The sequence below is a fragment of the Urocitellus parryii genome, chromosome Y (genome assembly GCF_045843805.1).
Source record: "Urocitellus parryii isolate mUroPar1 chromosome Y, mUroPar1.hap1, whole genome shotgun sequence".
Lineage (NCBI taxonomy): Eukaryota > Metazoa > Chordata > Mammalia > Rodentia > Sciuridae > Urocitellus > Urocitellus parryii.
Window position 1 is genome coordinate 4735231 of NC_135548.1, and position 22520 is coordinate 4757750.

At 32.2% G+C, this 22520-nt stretch overlaps 1 protein-coding gene across 7 annotated transcripts in view; it reads right to left on the reverse strand.

The window, feature by feature from the left end:
* The window catches only part of LOC113175926 (lysine-specific demethylase 5C), a 36051-nt gene extending 14244 nt beyond the window's left edge, over positions 1-21807 (reverse strand). For 4 of the 7 annotated variants that reach the window (XM_026380295.2, XM_026380294.2, XM_077794089.1 and 1 more), the window contains exons 1-10: positions 21310-21787; positions 20082-20159; positions 19036-19158; positions 18574-18744; positions 17952-18086; positions 11960-12083; positions 11674-11840; positions 9406-9564; positions 8896-9015; positions 8623-8781 (exon numbers count right to left, since the gene is read on the reverse strand). In XM_026380295.2, the coding sequence (XP_026236080.2) occupies positions 8623-8781; positions 8896-9015; positions 9406-9564; positions 11674-11840; positions 11960-12083; positions 17952-18086; positions 18574-18744; positions 19036-19158; positions 20082-20159; positions 21310-21459 (1386 nt within the window). In that variant the 5' untranslated portion in view covers positions 21460-21787. The other 3 variants (XM_026380291.2, XM_026380292.2, XM_026380293.2) reach the window with 3 other exon arrangements.
* Positions 21808-22520: the final 713 nt, after the last annotated feature.

Here is a 22520-nt window from a genome sequence, read left to right on the forward strand (position 1 = left end):
TTAAATAGTAAACTGCTCTGGGCTCAATCCCAAGTATTTAAAAAAAAATATGTTCTTAAGTCTTAGTTTTAATCACAGTTCTATTTTACTTTAAATTTTATTTTATAAACTCTTTATTAGTTACATGTAATACTGAGGTACATTTTGAAACAATTACAGAAGGATGAGATATAATTTGCTTCAATTCAGTCTTTGAATTGGAAAAGTACTACCACTTTTCTCTCCTCCTCCCTCGGCTATTCCCTTTCCTCTATTCTACTGGACTTTTATGTAGAAATTTGTATGATGCACAAATGTGTGTGTGTGTCGTAGATACCAGTATTAGTATACTCACTACTTTCCATAGGTTATTTTAGGTTCTCCTATTCCCAAGATTATAAATTATTAATTACATTGTCTTATTCATTTCTTTCTTTTCTGCGCTCTGAAACTAGTTATTAATCATTCATTACTAGGCCAGAGGGATGTCTGTGAAATTTTAAGAAAGTTTCAGAAACTTCAAGGGACATCTGTCCACGGAAATATTAAAATAAAAGTGAAAAAATCACCAAATTCAAATTTATCACAATTTAGGATAAAACCAAAAATTATATTGCATCAAGAGAAAAGAGAATCAAGCACAACAGAAAAGCTTCATAACATTTTAACTTATCCTTTCCCAAGCCTCACTTCTTGATTATTGGTAGATGAAGACAACAGCCTACATTTCTGGGGTAGGCACCATGGAACAGAATAGATATTTGCTCTCAGAGTTGTGTTTAGAGCTAGTTGTGAATGTGCTTTAGAAATGCAAAGGATTTATTTTGACTTTGTGTAATTTTATTATCTTAGGGTCAAAGAGCAGACTTAAAGGGCAAAATATGATAATGAAAATGGTCTAGCCATTCCTCCCAGGGAAAAAATAGCAGCTGAGGCAAACAATGGACAAGATATTAAAATCTAAAAGTGGAAGAGCTCTAAAATGCTTCCACTTAACACAAAGAATCTAGAAAACCACATTTACCCAGGATAGAGAATAAGCTCAAAAGAGAAACTAGAATCTGTAAGGGATAAAAAGAAAATAGAAATTGTCACTTGCTTCAAGTATTATGCAAGCAGATAGTGAAGAGAAAAGCTGTAAATGGCAGGCCATACGCCAACCTAACCAACATAAGGTCACAGTAGAGTTTCACAGCAAATAATGAAAGAGTATTCAGGGCCAAAATGTGACAAAGAAAAGTCTTAATTAATAGATTAGAAAAGTCACCATAAACAATTTTAAGTCATGAAAGGCAGAAAAATAAAACTCAGATGTGCAAGTCCTGTTTTGATTTTCAGGATTATCACACAAAAAACAAGAAGAATGCACCATTCACTAAAAAACAAACTAACTAAAAATAACAAAAACAAAAATGAGAAAGAATAGAAAGGAAATAGAAACTGTTACTGAGAAAGCAAAGATGTAATCTATATTATACATATTTATTTTATATTTTGTATACATAGATCCTGTAAAACAAAATCTGGGTTTAATATAATTATACAGAAAAATGGTAAAGAGAATTATTTAGGCAGAAATAAAGAAAACAACCTATCAAACAAAAAACACTGAAGGGTAACTCAAGACTATACAATAAGGTAATGATAGAGATAACTACATATGGAAAAGTAATGGTCATTAGTATTGATTGCACTTTTCTTTGAAACGTTTTAGCCCCATAAGACATGCAATACAGACATATATAACACCACTAATCATGTTAAGAAGCATACAAGTTATAAAAATTAATTTGCTATAGTAATGACAAGGGGATAGGAAAGGACTTCTAGAGAAACAAAGCTGTTGTACACCATGGAAACTAAGTTGGTTTCATTTAATCTAGACTGTTGTAATTTATAAGACATTTGCTTTATTCACTGATGTATCTACTAAGTAGATTTAAAATAATAAAAAGAAAAGAGAATTCAAAAATTACACTAGAAAATAATGATTTTAAAGAAGACAGTGGGTCAATATTTTGAGAAGTATTAGGAACTAAGTTAAACTAAACTAAATTGTGTGAAGATTCCCAACCCTTTCCAGAAAGAAGCAGAGAGGGAAAAGATGACCTCAGTGGAAAGACAACCTCTAGCCCAACATCATATAAACAGAGAAAAACTGAAAGTATTTCCTATAGGAACAAGACAAGGATGTCCACTCTCACTTCTATTTATGTTTAATCAGAAAAGAGAAGGAAAATAAAGGGAAATAAGCAAGTAAAGAAGTCAAATTATCTCCTTTCCTAACATTATCCCACACATACAAGACCCAAGACACTCCACAGTAAGACTGCTATAGCTAATAAACAAATTTATCAAATCAGCAAGATACAAGATCAACGTACACAAATCAACTGGTTTCCTATATTATAATACTTAACTTACTAAAGGTGAAAGAAAAGGTAAAAATACTGTTTCGTTCACAATTACCTCAAAAAAAAAAAAAAAAAAAAAGGAAGGTGAAGGTGCTCCACAAGGAAAACTATAGAACACTAAAGATGTCTAAGACAATGGAAAAAATCTCCCATGTTTCTGGATAGGCAGAATGGCAGAAAACAGCCAAAATGGCCATACTACCTTGAGTGTTATACAGATCTAACATAATTTCTATCAAAATACCAATGACATTCTTTACAGAACTAGAGAAAAACAGTTTTAAAATTCATTTGGAAGAATAAGACTTAGAATAGCCAAAGCAATCCTAAGCAGGAGTAATGCTGTAGACATCAAACCACCACAACTCAAATTATACTACAGAGCTGCAGTGACAATAACAGCATGGTACTATCATCAAAACAGACCTGAAAGCCAATGAAACTGACAACGAGACAAAGATAGTCAAATAATACTTGATAAGTATGCCAAAAATGTATGTTAGGGAAGACAGACTATTTAAAAAAGCACTACTGTGGAAACAGGATATCCATACACAGGATGAAACTTGATCTTGCACAAGTCAATGCAAAGTGGATCAAAGACCTACAACTTAGATCAGAACTTTTACAACTGCTAGTAGAAAAAAATAGTATCAACACTCCAATATATCAGCACCCGTATCAACTTCCTTGAGAAGACTCCTAAAGCACAAAAAATAAAACCAAGAATCAGAAAGTAGGCTGGCTTATATCAAAAAGTTATGTACAGCAAAGGAAACAAGAACAGAAACAGAGAGCTTGCAGAATGGAAGGATATCTTTGCCTCCCACTCCTCAGTTACAGAACTACTAGTCAGAATATATGAAGAATTCAAAAAACTTAACACCAATAAAACCAAACAATCCAATCAACAAATGGACAATGAACAATAGAGATGCTTCTCAAAAGAAATGCAAATGGCCAATACATGAAAAAATGTTCAATGTCCACAGTAATCAGGGAAATGCAAATCAAAACTACACTGAGATTTCTTCTCACTCCAATCAGAATGGCAATTACCAAGAATATGAATAACAATAAGTGTAGGTAACAATGTGAAGGAAAACATACATAATAAATTGTTGATAGGACTGCAAATAAAAGCAACCACTCTGGAAAGTGATGTGGAAATTCCTCAAAAAAACTAGGAATGGAACCCAGCTATCCCATTCCTGGGTATTTATCCGAAAGAGGTAAGATTAACATACGAAAGGGATACAACCATATCAAGGTTTATAATAATGCAGTTCACGATAGCCAAGTTATGGAATCAGTCCAGATGTCCATCAACATATGAGTAGATAAAGAAAATATGATATATGTACACAAGGGAGTTTTAATCAGTCATAAAGATAGTTGAAATTATAGCATTCACCAGTAAATGGATAATACTGGAAATCATCATGCTAAATAAAACAAGCAACCATAAAGTCTAAGGGTCAAATGATTTCTCTCATTTGCAAAAGCTAGACCAAATAAGAAACAAACAAACAAACAACAACAAAAAAACAACAACTTAAGTATCTTTGGGATGGAGGAAGAGGAAATCCAATAAAAACAGATATCAATGGAATAAAGGAAGGAGACTGAGGGGCAGGAGAGATAGGAAATGGGAGAAACTGGGAAATAAAACTGACTAAAGTAAACTATGAATCCAAATATAAACATATATAAAATAATGAAATTCATTGGTGTTTGTGTGTATGTATGTCATGTGTATGTGTGTGTGTGTATATATATATGCCCACAGACATACATGTGTATGTATATAAGTTCACATGTGTGTATATATACACATCATATGTCTGTGTATATATGTATTTATATATATAAAATCATGTATGTACATAAATACACCCCAGTGAATTTCGCTTCTTTGTGTATCTACAAAGCCACTACTTATAAAAACAATGTATATAAATATATAAAGAAAGAAAGATCAAGATTGGACGAAAGGGTGGGAGGGAGAAAAGGGAAAAGTACTTAGCATTAAATTAGAGCAAATTATGTTTTATGCTTGTATAACTATATCAAAATGATCCCCAAAATTATATACAACTATAATGCAATAGAAAAAAAAAGAGGAAAAAAGAGAAAAAGAAGCATTTTGACAAAATTTTTAGACTGGCTAAAATTTTAATCAGTTTTGTAAAGTTTATCTTAGGGCACTCTCTGTACTTTCTTATACAAGAAAACCCAGTTCTCATACAGAACCCTAAGTCAGCAAGAAAAGAATTTCTACTCTCAACATTGACCAATTTTTTCATCTACCATCCACTTTCCTACTTAAGTGTATATCCCACTTGTTTGGGCTGTATTTCAATAAGAGGTTATTTCTACATGAGATTTTCATTTTCAAAACTTTGGAAATCCTAAATAAAAGCTGCCATCAATATTTTAATTTGTCAGGCTCTGATTTTGAGACTATCAAAAAAGAATCAGAGAAAAAGAGAAATGAATCATTGACAAAAAAACAAGAAAGAAAACAAAAAACAATAGAATTACACTTACCTACTTTATTGCTCAACAATATACTGAAAAACTTCTGGATTACCATTTAATATATACTATTTAATTTTCAAGGTGATTATAGTTACATGTTCAAAGAAATCACAAACCACCTCAGGTTCTGCATACAAATTTTGTTTAAATAAGAAGAATATTTGAAAGACGAAACAAGACAAAGCACACATGAACAGAAGTTCTGAAACTGATGTTACCCTTTAGTCAATTAATTTTTGGATATCAAGTTTAAATAAGAAAACAAGACTTTTTACTTCCAAAAGACGGAATACAATAGATTGCAACATAAAGTTATCATAGCTGTAATAAACATTACCCTCTGGCAGCAAAATGGAGGAATAAGACACTGAACATATTTGCCTATCTTAGCTTCTGTGAAGAGAAAAGAAAGAAAAATGCTTGTGAAATATTTTATCCAGATTTATTCATGGCCTATCAAAACAGACTATGGCTACACTTCACACATGCAAATGTTAAGATAAAAGTATTTTTATAAATTTCTGGATTACAGTGTCTTTAGGTATTTAATAGAACCAGTGTTAAGTAAACTTGAGCAGGACATTTAAAAATCAACTTCAAAAAAAAAAAAGTTTGTTCTATGTATTTATATGGCTCAAAGAATTCACAATAAACTAACAGAATAAAGTCACAACATATGGATGAAGTTGTGAAATTAGTGAAAATTTATTGAGGAAAAAAAACACCACTTAGGTAATTAACACTATACTGTAAAAGCACAGGAAAGGAAGCATGAAGAAGAAATGACCTCAATATTTGTTAGGTAAATCTGGTAAACAATCAACCAGCAATTCTAAAAATAAAAAATATATTTCAGAAATTAAAAGGGTCATTTAAATAAGAAAACATACATTCTGAAATTTAGAATATAATAGAAAAAAAATAAAACATTTTTATAAAACATTTTTATGTATAATATATATTATATATAAATTATAAGCATATGATCATATAAATATATAATATAAAAATATAACATAAGAAATGTGGAAGAAAAAATTAGAATTATTAAATTCTTAAAAGATACAAAGTCTGAAAGAGAGGTTAATGGCCACATATTTTCTAAAATTTATAAAAACTGAACTCACATATATGAGAAATCCTTTAAATCCCTAGGAGGTTAAACAAAAGGTCATATCTATAAGGAGAAACTGCATAGCTTAAAACAAAGAGATCTTAATAACCATCTAGAGAAAAAAACAGATTACAGTACTTTTAGAGTTGACTTCAAAATGGAGTCAAATTAGACTTTTTTTTAATGTATTTGAGAGTAAACAAGAGAAACTACTACAAGAATAAAGACTTTATTTATAAATAAAAAGAAAATAATTAACAATTCATTTTAATAAAGGAAAACAACCAATACTAAAAAGAGCTGTTGTAGGAAAGGTGAGATGATGAGTAAAATAAGCCAAAAAGACACGAAAAAAACAGACAAATAATAAGTAAAATTCTGTTTTTAAACAGAAAAAAACATGCTCCCAAAATTTTACAGCTCAGGAGGACTGAATAGTAACAGTCTAACATTGCTCAAAAAAATAATAAGTTACTCTTAAAATGTTAAGAAAAGTGTACTTGGACTTGCTAAATTAAAAGCAATAGATAATGGAAAGAGAAACAAATTAGAAACAAAGCAAAAAATGAAGTATAATTCTAAGTATAAAGCACAATAACTTAGGAGAAAAAAAAAAAAAAACCTACATCCAGAATCCAAGAGAAACTAAAAGGAACAGAATTGAGGGACATAAGAAAGACTGGTATTTATGTGTTTCATAAAATCATCAAATTAATTATAGTAAGTATATAAAAAGGTATATATACTACATACAAATATACTGCATACACTCAGGTCTCTATATACACACGTATTTATTATACATGTGTAAATGCCTGAGAACTTCTAACAGTTTAAGAAATATGAATCATATGTCTCAAGTTGTTCAACTGTACAATTAACCTTAATGAAAAGTATTTGGCCTCATTAATTACTAATATAAAGCATATTTGATTAAATTTATAGCTTCTAAATTAGCAGTATAACCATTATCATTGATCAAAATCTGAATGAAGTCTTCTCCCTAGTTTGAGCATAACTTGTATTTCACTTTATTAATCAATTCTGAATATACCTCAATTCAACTGCAAATATAAAGCAAAAATAAAAGATGATTCATATAGGAAAATATATAAATTTGTTGTTAGAAAAAATTTGGGACACAGTATTATACAATAGTGAAAAGCAAGAATTAAAGCCAAGAACAATGCAGATGAAACTTCAAAGCATAAAACTGACCAAGAAGGTTTTGTAGATATATATATATATATAATATATATATATATATATATATGTATTTAAATGCTAAAAAATTGTAAGAAAACAAATAATTTAAGATACTGGGTCCTTTAGTTATTAGTGGAAATATAATACTTATAGAAAAGCATGTTTCTCAATGTAATCATTTTTGAAACTTTCAGTCCTCATAATGAAATGTATATTTAAGAATTTGATTACTATGTTTTATAATTAATGAAAAGGCTACATATTTTTGTGACTTCAAACATCACATAATTTTTATTTAATTTCAAAACACAACTGGAAATATACTAAAATACTACCAGTGGAGACATAAGTGATTTCCTTCTTTTCTCATAAATATAAATATAAATCAGTATATTATTTTTTCCATAACAGTCTGTTTTTAAAAATCCAAGGCAAAATGATACTACATATATAGAAATTATACAGATCTATAAATATATTGAATATTTTATAGCTGAACTATCTTCTCAAAACACTACTTTTGTTATCTAGATCATCTGTCTAAAGGCCAATCTATACACAAAGCCAAATATTAATTATTTTTACTCTGGTCATCTGATCAACATGACAATCATTACAGTAGGAATTCCATATTATATTATATACTACATAATATATCTAATTATATTACATTGCATTCCCTATACTACATATGGAAGATTACTTTTTAATTTCATCTTTCCAAATATTTTGCTTCTCTACTGAAGGCAATTTTTCATATAATGAGCATTTAGAACATCTATATGATCTAAGATAGTATCTTGTATTAAAGGATAAAGTGAGTGGTCTGTCTTACACCTCAAGTAAAAAAAATGGCAAATTTAATGAGTGCACTAATTTTGGCGGGGAACTGAATCCAGAGACCCTTTACCTTAAGCCACAACTCCTAGTATTTTAAGAAAGTATCTAAGTTGCTAATGCTGGACTTGAACTTGCAATCCTCCTGTCTCAGCATTCTGACTTCATAGGAATGCATCATCATGCCAGGGCATTTCTTGAAGACCCTTTTAGTTCTTTTCAGCTATGACTATAAAAAAATTCATCACAGTACTTGTTTTTCACTATACATAACTAAAGAGTGATAGCTTTAAATATTTACATTTAGAGAACGATGACAAAGTAGTACAACTCCTAAATGATTACATCAAGTTATCACTCTCTTAACGTAAAGGATAAAAAAAGTGGTAGTAATGACAGCTGTTATACTTCTGGTTAACTAACAGATAAATTAATATCTCTCATTGTGAAAAAAACACTGTGTAAGAGCATACAAGGACAAATTTTACTTTTCTTTATCACAATATTAACATAAATCACCAACTATATTACCTCTTCCTCAGGGGACAGGTTCCGTTTATTACTGCTGACAGGAAAGCCACTGCCAAATTCTCTGGAATGAATGTCTGCTCCATATTCAACTGTCACATCTTCCTCAATGCTGCTCACCAACCTCCAGAATTCCTTCTCCACAACTTCTGTAGGCACCATCTATGATATCAGGTGAAAATATGAGTATAGTCCACTATACTTTATTACCTTGTCTTCATGAAAACTAAGATTACCAGAAAACTACTCCATATCATCCCAGTCCCAGTCACATACATGTACAGGCATGTTGAAGTAGTCAGCCTTGAAGGAATCAGCCATCTCACCAAAACTCTGCAAAGTGTACTCCTGGGTAGCCTGTTCAAAACCAAAAGCTTCAGGGGGCCGTTTACACTCCTGAAATAAAAACGTATTTTAGCAAAACAAAAGCAACAGGTGAAGAAGTACTAGGAATAGGCTAAAGAAGTTTCTTTAGGTTGTTCAATATCTTACTCTACAACTTCAAGTTTTCCTATGTTTCCAGGTAGGATAATTTCTTTAGTATCTACCAAACTGAATGTTTCTGTCTTTGCTGCCATCATTTAAGCCATATAATTACTGTCCTTTTTCTCTGGTTGTCCCCATCTTATGGCTACTTTACTTAAGCATTCTTGAGATACATAATTAAAAGGTACTCAGAAAAGGATACAAATTATTATATACTTTTAGTTTCCCTTAATTCAGGAAGACAAATGACAGAAATTAAAAAGCACTAAAATTAAAACATCTATGATGGACAAGACTTACTGCCAAGATGCATTTTGGGCATCTCCACACCCCTCTAGGAATCTCAGGAAGGGGTGGCAATAGGCAGAAGATGTGATAATTATCTTCACAACCATCACAGAGAAGCAGTTTATCATCTTCATCCCCCCGGGAGCATATTCGGCAAATATATGAATCAATCTAACAGGAAAAATAAAAATATAAGGTACTTACTCCAGGATTCGAAATTCCAGATTGCAAAATCATTCGTTCTTTTGTTGTTGTTTAATTTAGTTGTGGTTGTGGATGGACCTTTACTTAATTTATTTATATGTGGTGCTGAAACTCAAACCCAGGGCAAGTGCTCTACCACTAAGCCACACCCCCAGGCCCAGATCATTCATTCTTAACATCAACTACCACACCATGTTTTGCTCTTAAGTTCACTTTCTGGTAAAAATACAACAAACAGGACATGAATAATTAACTAAGCAATATAACACATTAATAAATGAATGAACCATATTTAATGTCTTTGGGGGCAGTAACACTGAGGACCTTTTATTAAAGTTTCAGAAATACAAACCAAAATCATAAGATATGAACTAGCATGGATCATTTACAGAATTATAAATTGTTGAAAATATTTGGTATAGATCAAAATAAATTTTAAAAAAGAAGAGATCAAAAGACTGAATAACCAACTATGCCTTTTCTTTTAGTAAGTTTTAGTTTAGTAAATAATCATTTTCACTCTAAAAATGTCTGGTTTAAACAATGATTCAATCAGAGACCCAAATGGAAGTCACAAGAATAAACATTAAGGACAGACTAAAGAACCTGAATTCTTAAGATACTACTGAAAAACTCTAGTGCCAAGGACTAAGAAAGAAAACATGTAAATAAATTTTTATTAGGGCAGATTCACAATAAAAAATTATCTACATATTACTTAAAGGCAAACATTTGAAAGCTTAATATTCATAGTGAAATTATTCTAAGTAGTCAAGAACTAGACGGTAGGATTGTGGATCAGCAGTAGAACGCTCACCAGGCACGTGTGAGACCCTGGATTGGATCCTCAGCACTACATAAAAATAAATAAAACAAAGGTATTGTGTCCAACTACAGTTAAAAATAAATATTAAAAAATAACTGAAATCTACCAAAAATTCACTGAACAATAAAATAGATACAGTTATAGTATACTCAGAAAAATGAGAAATTATATCCCATCTGATTCAAATGTATGATATGTCAAGGTCGTTGTATTTGTCATGTGTAATTATTTAAAACAAATTTAAAAATTTTTAAAAATAAAAAATAATAAAATAAAAAAAATAGTTGTGTAAAAGTCAGAGATAAGAAAACAAAGCACAAGAAGAAATCATTAAGCAATATAACTTTTCAACTATAACAGCATGAAAGAGAATATACTGTCCAATACTGAAAGAACAAACAAGACTAATCTACTTATTTTTATGTACCCAAGTTATACTTTAGTAAAAAAATAAATAGAAATAACTATACCAGGACTGAGAGAAACATAATCATTCCCAAATTTGGATAAGAAGTATCTATGACAATCTATAAGAAACCCAGGACAAATGAGGACATGATAGTGATATTAAAGATAATCTCTAAGTTATCAGATAAAGATTATTTGGAGAAATATGAAGAGTATGTAATGTGATATAAAACATACCTTCAAAGATAAGCCTTCCCTAACATAAATACTTTCACAGGAGAAGGCATAAGCAATCAAAATAGTGAAATTAGCTGAAGAGAAAGATGGACAATAAAAAAAAAAGAAATTTAAAAAAACAGACTGTAGAAGATTATATAAACCTTTCAAGTAAGAGGAGAAAGAAAGGTAAAATAAAGAGAATAAATTGCACCTGTTCAAAGCACATAAGTAAATCAAAATTACAAAAGAACTACTACACAAAAATTGACAGACTCTCTGAAAGTCCTAAAGCATTTACTGGAAACAACTGTTCTTTCACGTAATTTATATGTGACAAAATTATCTTCTATAAAATTTAACTATGAAAATTCAGATTTGTTTTTAAGGAGTTGAAAAGAGAATACAATTTGGTGAAAAATCCTAATCTAAAAATTAAGAGGAATTTTGCTCTTGCCTCTAAATACCTTAAAATTTTCTTCCTTTTTCTAGCCATAATCTTCTTATACAAAGAGGAAAGGGCTAAAATAGCAAAGGAAAGTAAGATGTCACAAAATATAATAATAACTGAATCTAATTTAAATAGTTTAAAACTGCTAAAAAAAAAAATACAGGTGAATTCTTACAAATGGGGTAGTGTGGTGATTCTTCCTGAGTCGCATAGTCATTTTGGTGCAGGGTTCTATGCTGTGACTCAAGTCCTCTTTAGATAATGCTGATACTACTTTCCCATCCCCACCATGTTCTTCTTTCACCGTAAGAGTTGGGGGACACGACATAACCCCTTCTTTACCTGTGGAGTCAGAAATAACTCTGAAAACATCCTTTTCTGGCATCAGGATTTATAAACCATTCCTCTCATGGTATTTTAGTAGTCTATCTTTCACACTGACTTAGCCAGTTAAGGTTTACCTTTCTTCCGTAGAGTTTTATCCTTAGCCACAAGCCCCAGGCCCATCATCTTGGGGCCTGCCCCATATATTTGTAGTTTCTTTAGCTCTGGGTTTTTCTCAATGTCCTCTTCTGTGGGCTCTGGCTATTAAAAGAAAGTTCAAACAAAGATGAGAGCTTTATATGTAAAGACACAACACTTTGTAGGTAACATACAGACTTTCGTATTTAGAAAACACCCCTGTGTTATAAAAGTAAAAGAGATCACAAAGATTAAAAGCTTCCAACAATTTTCATCCATTTGTGAATGTTTTACCTGTGGGCAAGGTCTAACCAGGTAAGAAAAAAATGAATAAAAATATTTCTAAGATAATTTTTATTTCTCAGTTTTTTCATATTGTAAAAGATATTGAAATAACCATGTTGGCAACAAAACGGATGCTTAAATTTCATAAGTTACACCGTAGAGAATCCAACATAAATAACCTTTCTACAATGATATAAAAGATACAAAGTTAAAAGAGTATTCCTTTTCTCTTTAAATGAAAATAATTAGAAATTAGTCTTCTCTCCAGTATAACAAGAGACCTAGGAAAACGTAAATCCATAATTTGCCAAAATATGTATTTTTTATGTGTATGTATGCATATATATCAATCATTTTCAGCATGTAACTATTTTTAGTGAACACTGAGAAGTATTTTATTCATACTTTATCTGTAATACACTTTCAATTAATCCTATTACATTTCTCCTTCCCATGTAACATTTCTTAGATTATTTTCTATACATAAGTTTATATACACTTAAATCTATATAAATTTTCTGTATACAAAAACACACATGGAAACACAAATAACATTCTTTTTCTCATATTAATTTGTGTAACTAAGTACTCTGAATGAAAATATCAATGTGTATTCTAGAACTAATATCTATTCTTTCATTACACAACACTGAAGGTATTTCCAACTTTGGAGCATCATAAATAATAATGCTATTTATTCAATTAATTATATTTTTTGTTTTCCCTATTTTGTAATGTTCTAAAGTTGAGAGAACTTATTGACTTTATTGTCAATAAGAAAATTGAAGGATATAAAGTCAACACACAAAAATTTTCTTGTTCCAATAATAAACTGGCTAAAAAACAAATGATAAAAGCAACAATCTCATGCAGAGATAACTGCCAAACTTGTTAAAGAGTTCATCTTTTCACACATGAATCAACCTATCTTAAATTATAACTACATCAATTTCTCCTCTAACCTACAAAACCATTATTTCTCCTGCTGAAAATCAACTTAGGGTCAGATACTTGAAAATTAAAAGCAGCCACCATGCTCCAGAACCCCTACAACTATTCAAATTGGCTCTTTCTAAAATGTTTACAATTGCTACAACACAGGCTATGGTTGGTCCTTGTGCTTTCTGCCTCTTGACTAAATGATGTTGGTACTTACCCCTATAATCCTGTGTACTATGCTATGTCACTCATTTGAGAAGTATTAAAAAAAAAAAAAATCAAACATTTTTTTTTAAGTCATTGATCTCTCCATGTCATCAGTCACTTCTATAGATTAAGACTGGCAAATAATTCTTCTCAAACTACACCAAAAAATCATCAGAAGAAATCCTTCCAAACTCATTCTATGAAGCTAGCATTAATAGCCCATTACCAAAACTAGACAAGGACATTACAAAAAAAGAAAACTACAAACCAAATTCCCTCTTGAGTGCAAAAATTCTCAACAAAACACTAGCAAGTTAAATATAACACATGAAAAACATTCACCATAATAATGTTGTTGTCATTCCAGGGATATGAGGATGTTTCAGCATGTACAAATCAACAAATGTAATCCACCACGTAAATAAAAATGAAAAATAAAAACCAGATTATCAATTATCATGTCAACCAATGCAGAAAAGCATTTCATGAAATTCACTGGGCTTTCATAATAAAAGCCCTAAACAAATTAGGTACACAGCAGAATCATCTCTTGATAAAGGCACAACAAACTTACAGCTAAGATCAGAATAAATGGAGAAAAACTGAAAGTACTTCCTCTAAAATTAGGAACAAGACAAAATCCTCTCTTATGGCTCTTATTCAATGTAGTACTAGACATTTTAGCCAGATCAATTAGGTAATAGAATAAAATAAAAAGGTATACAATCAGGAAGGGATGAAGTCAAATTATCCCTGTTTGGAGATATAATAAATTTTCTGAGAATGATAAAAGCAAACCCATTCATGATAGCCACACAAAGATAAAACTGTTAGGTATAAATTTAACCAAGAAAGTGAAAAACTTCTAAATTAAAACTGAAGGAAAAAAAAGCAATTAAGATGACACAAAAAAATGGGAAGAACTCCCATGTTCATGGGTTGAAAGTATTAACAACCCACACTACTAATTCTAATTGAATGTCTATATTACCCAAAGAATTCTAAAGACTGAATGTAATCCCAATCAAAATATTTATAGCATTTTTCATAAAACTAGAAAAGAAATCATCATAAAATTCACATGTAAGTACAAAAGATTCCCAAAGGCCAAATAATCCTGAGCAGAAAGAGTAATGCTAGAGATATCACAATACCAGATTTTAAGACCTAACTACAGAGACTAACAAAAAAAAAAAACATGAACCACCCCCCCCCAAAACCAGTATGATATTGGCATAAAAATAAGACACTTGTACTCCAGATGGAATAGAGTCCAACAACAACAAAAATAAATAAATAAAGTTTGTCTACAGCCAACTGTCTCAAACACACAAAACTATTGACAGAGGAAAGTCAGTCTTTCCATAATAGTACTGGGTAAATTGCAATCCATATTCAGAAGACTGAAAATTCACCAGTATCTCTTACTCCATATAAACATCAACTTAAAATAGATCAGACACCTTAATATAAGATCTAAAACTAAAATTACTAGAGAGAATCTTAGAGGAAACACTTCAAGACACTGGTATAGGAAATGACATTCTGGATAGACACCAAAGCACAGGAAACTAAAGCAAAAATTGACAACATTTCATCAGATTAGAAACTCAGAATTGTGAACAATAATAAATCAACAAGAGACCATTTATAAGGTGGGACAAAATATTTGTCAGCTATTCATTTGACAAGTTAGTATAAGAAATTCAAAATCAACAAAATAAACAAGCAATCCAATTTTTAAATGGGCAAACATTCGGGAAAGTTCTCAAAATAAAAAATATAATGCAATTTTAATTGCAAACAAATGAAAAATGTGCAATATTATTATTCATCACAGAAATGCAAATCAAAACTAGGAGATACAGTTGCATCCAGTTAGAATGTCTATTACCAAACCAAAAAAAATAATAATAATAAAAGAATAAATACTGGTTGGGGGGAATGCAAATTAGTATAGTCAAAAAAGAACAGTCTGGAGATTCCTTAAAAGCTAAAAATAAAACTATTACATGATCCAGCTACACCACTCTGAAATAAATCAAAGGAAATAAATCAATATGCCAAAGATATTTCTAAGTCCATGTTTATTTCAGCAGTATTCATGGTAACTAATATAAGGAATCAGATGCTTCTATGCAATCAGATATTATTAACAAATAAATGAATAAAGAAAATATGATGAAAAGCTGGGAATGGAACCACCATTTGACCCAGCTATCCCCCTTCTCGGGCTATTCCCTAAAGACCTCAAAAAGAGCATACTATAAGGGATACTGCTACATCGATGTTCATAGCAGCACAATTCACAATAGCTAGACTGTGGAACCAACCTAGATGCCATTCAATAGATAAATGGATAAAAAAAAAATGTGGAATTTACACACATCCAGGGAATTGGATGGCATTAGAGCAGATTATGCTAAGTGAAGCTAGCCAATCCCTAAAATACAAATGCCAAATGTCATCTTTGATATAAGGAGAGCAACTAAGAACAGAGCAGGGAGGAAGAGCATGAGAAGAAGATTAACATTAAACAGGGACGAGAGGTGGGAGAGAAAGGGAGATAGAAGGGAAATTCCATGGAAATGGAAGGAGACCCTCATTGTTATACAAAATTACATATAAGAGGAAGTGAGGGGAAAGTGGAAAAAAATACAAGGGAGAAATGAAGTTCAGTAGATGGAGTTGAGAGAGAAGCTGGGAGGGGAGGGGAGGGGGAATAGTAGAGGATAGGAATGGCAGTAGAATACAACAGTTACTAGTATAGCAGTCTGTAAACAAGTGCATGTGTAACTGATGTGATTCTGCAATCTATATACGGGAAAAATTGGGAGTTCATAACCCATTTGAATCAAATGTATGAAATATGTCAAGAGCTTTGTAATGTTTTGAACAACTAATAATTAAAAAAATTAAATAAAAAAAAATTTAAAAAAAGAAAATGTGACTGATAGAAAATGTAACTGATATTCACCACATTCAGTCAAGAATAATCATTACAATTTCCAGAAAAATGGATATTCTGTTACAAAACAAAAGATGTCTATATCTGACTGATCTTAAAAAATTTTGTATACAAGGCTGGAAATTTCAACCTTTATTGGTTTCCAAGTTATTACATGCTACTCTTCTTTCTTTTTTCTTTTTCCCAGAGGTAATTCCTTCCATAAGGTATTAAAGGACTAATGTAGAATCCAGCTGAATTTTAATAGAAAATTCTCAATTTTTTGTTCTACATGCTCAAGTTTAAAATTTTCAAAATTTAATATTATTTAGACATAAGTCTGTAATTCCAGCTAGACAAAAGAGCAGAGCTGAACAATCACAAATGCAAAGCTATAAAGGGAAACTCAGCAAGACCCATCTTAAATTTTAAAAAGGTTTGAAGTTGGTGCAGTGGTACATGCCTGTAATCTTAGAGGCTCAGGAGGCTGAAAGAGGATTATAAGATTAAAGGCTTCCCAGCAATTTAGCAAGGCCCTAAAACAACTCAGTCCTATCTCTAAAGGGCAGGAAATACGGCTGATAAGTGCCCCTAGGTTCAAATCCTGGTATCAAAAAAAGAAAGGTTTGGAGATGTAGCTCAACTGTGCAGTCCTTGCCTAGCATGTAAGGCCCAGGATTCAAGCTCCCGTACAATGCACACACAAAACAAAGCCACAAAACTCCTAAAAATATACAACTTCAATCTGATTTACTTCACTGTAATTTATGTTACAGACATATAAAGTAGTATGAAAAACTGTATGCAGAATATTTAAAATTGGCTTAGCAAGAAGAAAAGTAATAAAACTATACTGTTCACAGTTTCAACTCTTTGTTATATTTGGCAATGGTAAAGCTTGCTGTCCAATTCTTAAGACACCATAAGGCACAAGCTTGTGTCTCTGGTAAATGCTAATTAATCCAGAGCCAAGCTTCCTCTAAGAGAAAGGCATAAACACCTTACAGTTAGCCAGTCTGTCCAGCCTTAGTTAGGGGACTATAATATTCTACCTTAATTATTCCAGACTAGATGTCATACAACCAGGGAATACCTGTATAGCTTATATAGCTTAAGTCTCCTAACCATATTCCAAGGACTCAATCCTCCTAACCTGTTTACTAAGACTAACTCCTGACTAAGACTACAGTTTCCCAGTAACCTTGAGTGATATATAGTGACTTATTTTTGAAGACTTATCAGTATGAAAAACTGCTTACTTGAGCCTCTCCTGTGTCCTTCCTTGCAGCAAGGTTTTTATTAACCATAACTTAAAAGATCACAGAACAATAGTCAAAAAAACAAATTGTATGATCTACTTTACAAAACTCAACCTGTTTCAAAAAAATCAAGTGTATTAAAAGCTTTGTTTGCTTTTAAAATGTGAAATAGTGAAATTGCAAAAACAAAATAACTGTAAACAATAATAATAAAATAACTGAAATTCATTTCCAACCAACTTCATATTGAACCAGTGTTATATTAAAAATGGGAGGGAAAAAAGAATACAATACAAAAATGCAAAAGCAAGTTTAAGATAAACTTTACTTATAAAAAGTTAAACATATACTCACTTCAGGTTGTAGTCTTTTTGCCCGCCGACTGTAGCTGCTGAACTTTGAAGGCTGGACAGACTGTCTAAGGGGGATGCTATGGGGCTTGTATTCCTTGTCTTTTTCCTCACTGTCAAATGGATGTGTATTACACTGCTGAACAAGAAAAGGATTGGGTCAGGAATTGAGTGACCGTTACGGTTAACCAAAGACCTCTGGAGTAAAAAAAATATAATTCAAATAAATCTACTCATTCAGCAATAGAGGATATTTAAGTAAATATCCTTGGACCTTTATGAGCAAACTGAAAAGCAGAGTGAAACAAATATGGTCTTTGGACTATGGAGATCTGAACCTTAAGTTTTGTCACCAGTCTTAAGATCTGGTTCATTAAAAGGTCTTAGCAGACAGGGAACTGCTGAGGTAACAGGATAAGTACCCTCTATTGCTTATATAATTAGTAAAGCAGATATAAGATTTCTTTATACAAACAGGTTGCCCAAGGCTAACTTCTGTATCTCCAGACTCTTTATACAAACTTAGAACATCACAATGTAAGAGAAAAGCACAGATTAAAAAAGGGAAGATAACAACAAAAACAATTAAATCATATTAGGGCCCCAAACCATCTAAGGGTCCTCACCACAAGGTTGGCTCCAGATTGAAACATTTCATAGGGGTAAATGATGCGTTCATAGTGAGATCGTAGCAGAGATCCGATATTTTTTCCTGGTGGGTAATTAAGGCGCTGGGCTACCCGAGCCCACCGACGGTCCTTGCATATGGCTTCATAGCCACCCTCTTCCATTACAATCTGAAAAGATACAAAGGAATGTGAATAAACTGGACTGGAGAGACCCCCCCCACACACACACCCCAAAAAAGAAGAAGAAATAGCACTAAAACTTGAAATCTGGGATATAATCATCCCCAATGCCAACCATTTTAGGACCAAATATATTAAAAATATTATCAGGTTCTGCATTCATTCCTTTACTACCACAAAGATACAATGTTCTACTACCAAGCACAAGCATCCTCTATAAAAGAATGCTTTCTTTCTTTTCTTTCTTTTTTTTTTTTTTAACATATCAACTACTCTTACCTTACTAAGACTGTAGAGGTCCAAGATCTTCCGCTCCACATTGGGAATCTTTAATGAAGAGCCTTGGATTTCCCAGAACTTTGCAATCTGATCCAAATAGTTCAGTTTCACTCTTGTCTGAGCCTGAGGAGGAGAAGGCCCTATGAAGCTGGCTTATTCCTTAACTTGACTTTGTTCCAGTGCAAAGTGGGTAAAGAAGCAGTATCTTTATAGTACCAGTTCTCTACTAATATACTATACTTCAGGCTTTACTATGTACCTTCCCATGAATATCCACAAAAAGCTCAAATAAGCTGGGTCTTCAAGAGGAAATAAGGTGATACTTTAAATGAAAAAGTCTTCAGAGGCTACATTTAAAGAATTATGCAGGGCTTAAAGATGGCTTGCTCAAGACTTTTTAGGCTCTATTTAATGTTTTCCTTCAGATAGCCAACTACAGATAAAGCAATCAAAAAAAAAAAACTAAAATATTTTTCCATTCTATGTCAAATATTATCAAAATTCATTTTCTGAAAATTATCCCTTTTTAACTTTTCAGTCAAATGAAGCTTCCAGTACCCATTCTACTGAAAATCACAGCAGTAAAACAAAGTGTCAGTAAAACAAAATTGAATACTAATTTGAATATGAACACTTGGTTGACTGTTTTAAGAGGCAATCTTTGCTTCTGAGCGTTTACTTTACTCAAGATGTTTTAAAGGCCCTTTTACTACCTTGAGAAAATTCAAAATGATAAGAAAGGTTGATATAGGAAAAGAAATGAGAAACTAATTATTTATCTGTTTTTGATAGCTCTAAGCTCACTCTATTGCAGAATACATGAATCATTTCCAGAAATTTAAGGCCTTCCTCATAATCCCACCTTTTACAACAGTAATAATAAATTTTCAAAAGACTTCCTGAAAAATCAATACTCTAAGAGGAAACTGTAGTTAAAATTAAACATGCATGATTTCAAAGCCTAGATCCTTAACTACATTATTATAAAACTAACAGACAAGATTAAAACTTAGGTTCCTCTATAAAAGTGAACTTCACAAACTTACTTCCAGTTCATTCAGCCTCTGGATTCGAGGAGTAAATCTAAAGTTGTCAACTTCTACTGCAAAAGGAGGTTGCCAATCCTAGAAGTTAAAAAAAAAATAGGTGATTACAGCACAATGGAGAAGAAAGAGGATGAGAATTATAATCATTTGTTCCCTCCTTCCTGGTACTTATTTGCATTTTCAAAAGCTTCCAATGATTGCTTCTTGAAAAGAAAGTTAAAAAAGAAGAGCCATAAGGAAAAAAGCCTATTAATAAATGCTCTTCTTCCTCCTTAACACTCAAAAATCAAAACGAATAAAAAAACCTCCACATCCTAAGAGCCAACTTTACAGAAGGAAAAAAGAGAAAAGACATAAGTGAATAAAAGTATGTCTTATGAAGAATGAAAATAAACCTAATGTGAACAAAATTTATTTTCAAACCTAACCCAATATTTCTTCTTACCCTCAGTACTCTGGAAAAGTTGCATCTAACTATAATTATCAATTCTAAGAGAAATATGAACATATAAATAGAAAAAAAGCAAATGTGCAGAGTAAAAACCTGCCAAAAGAGCAGTAGGCTGTGCATAAATTTAGCCATCATTGTAGTTAGAAATTTAAGGCCTTAAACATTGTTTTGTTTAAATAATGATTCATTTGTCAGCATTCTTTATTTTTAATCAAAGCAGGGTATGTAGCGCAGTTGGTAGAGTACTTGCACAAGGCCCTGGGTTCAATCTCCCAGCAACTCCAAAAATTTAAAGAAATATTTTTTTAAAAGACACACTTTTAATTAAGCCAAATTCCTACCAGTTTCAATTAATAGTTTCAAATCATCAACAGAAAAGGCCTTTCCGCATGCTCCGTGCCTTTTTGTTTGTTTTTACACACTCCCAAGTTAAGGGAGAGAGAAAAAAATCCCAGGCCAAGTTGCTAATAACAACACAAATTTCTGTCTTATTCGCTGTTTCTGTTATTAAATCAAGCACTTCTGACTACGTTAATTTCTTCAGCATATGGCTCTTTGCAGAAACATTCCACGTCAAATCTTCATAACAAAGAATTTGGCAATTGGTCAAGTTTCCTGAGGCCCGGACTTAATAAGTAAGATAAGAAATGAGTTAGAAAGATTTAAATCTCAACTCTGAGGATCTAAACTTCAGATTCATAAATCTGAGGCCTTGTTAAATAAGGGAAGCCTAACGCAAATGAAAGCATTACCCTACTCCACGTTAAGCATACTTACCGCAGGTGGGCGTATCTTGCAAATGCCGGACTTCTCTGCAATCGGCCTGATCTTGGCTATGTAGCCAAGGGGGTCTCGAAATTCTGCCCAGCTAGGTTCGAACACCGGGCACTCAGGCGGCGGTAGGAAATCTTCGGACGCTGGCTCCATGTCCGACCTGAGTACTAAGACGCAAAATAAAATTCAATCTTTTCAGCGATGCATGGAACTTCCAGCTAAACACCGCGGCCGCAGGAACTTTACTTGCTTCCAAATTCCAGAGTTAGTTTAATCCCTGAAGCTGTTTACCAAACCTCGTGGCTCGCAGTTTTGCAGCCACCATCTTGACTATTCAGTGTTCCGCCTACTAATTCCGTGTCACTCCGCGGATCTATACTTCAGGTGTTATCTCCAAACCTGACACTCGTTTTACATGCTAAGTAAAAAATGAAAATGGAGGACCGAGTTCACCACGGGAAAATATTTTCAGCCTGACGGTTAACCCACCTAACTTAAAGAGTTCTCGAGCGGAACGGAAGGGAAGATTTTAAATAGTATCGCCGGATCTTTTTTCAAGGGAAGCATTGCGCACGTCACGCCTGCGCAGTAAACAGAAGGAGTGTAAAACCAGCAAGTGCGGTTGAGCAGAGAGAGAATTACTACCACAAGATTCGGCTCAGTATTTCTTAGTAGGTTAATTTCTTCAGTGTACGCATAAATGGGATTAATATTTCTAATGAATAATGAGAAGCAAAACAATGTTTCTATTTTTTCTGCGGGTGTAAGCTACAAGGAACTTAATGTGTTTACGAAAGTCCATACCAACAGCATATTAAGCCTTAATGTATTTCCAGACACGTACTGTTTGTTGGCTTTTGTGAAGAAAACTGTTACTACAATTTTATGATCATGTTACAATTATGTTCATGTACAATGTTCCACTTACACTTAACTTTCCTTGTATATATTTGTTATCATTGCACTTCAGACAGGAAAAAGGTGCTAAAAAACTTGTATAAAATGTGTTATCCAGTGTACATAAAATATACAGAACATGATTTTAAAAGAAGACACTGTGGGCAGGGGAGCAAAGCAAACTTTTGAACTGGCAATAACAGTTCTTTCATGTTTAATGTTGAAGCACAACGCAAATAACTAAAAGAAACTGCCAGAAATCCAGTCTGTCAATGCAAACAAAACTCCAAATCTCCCACTCCCCCGCCCCAGCCAAG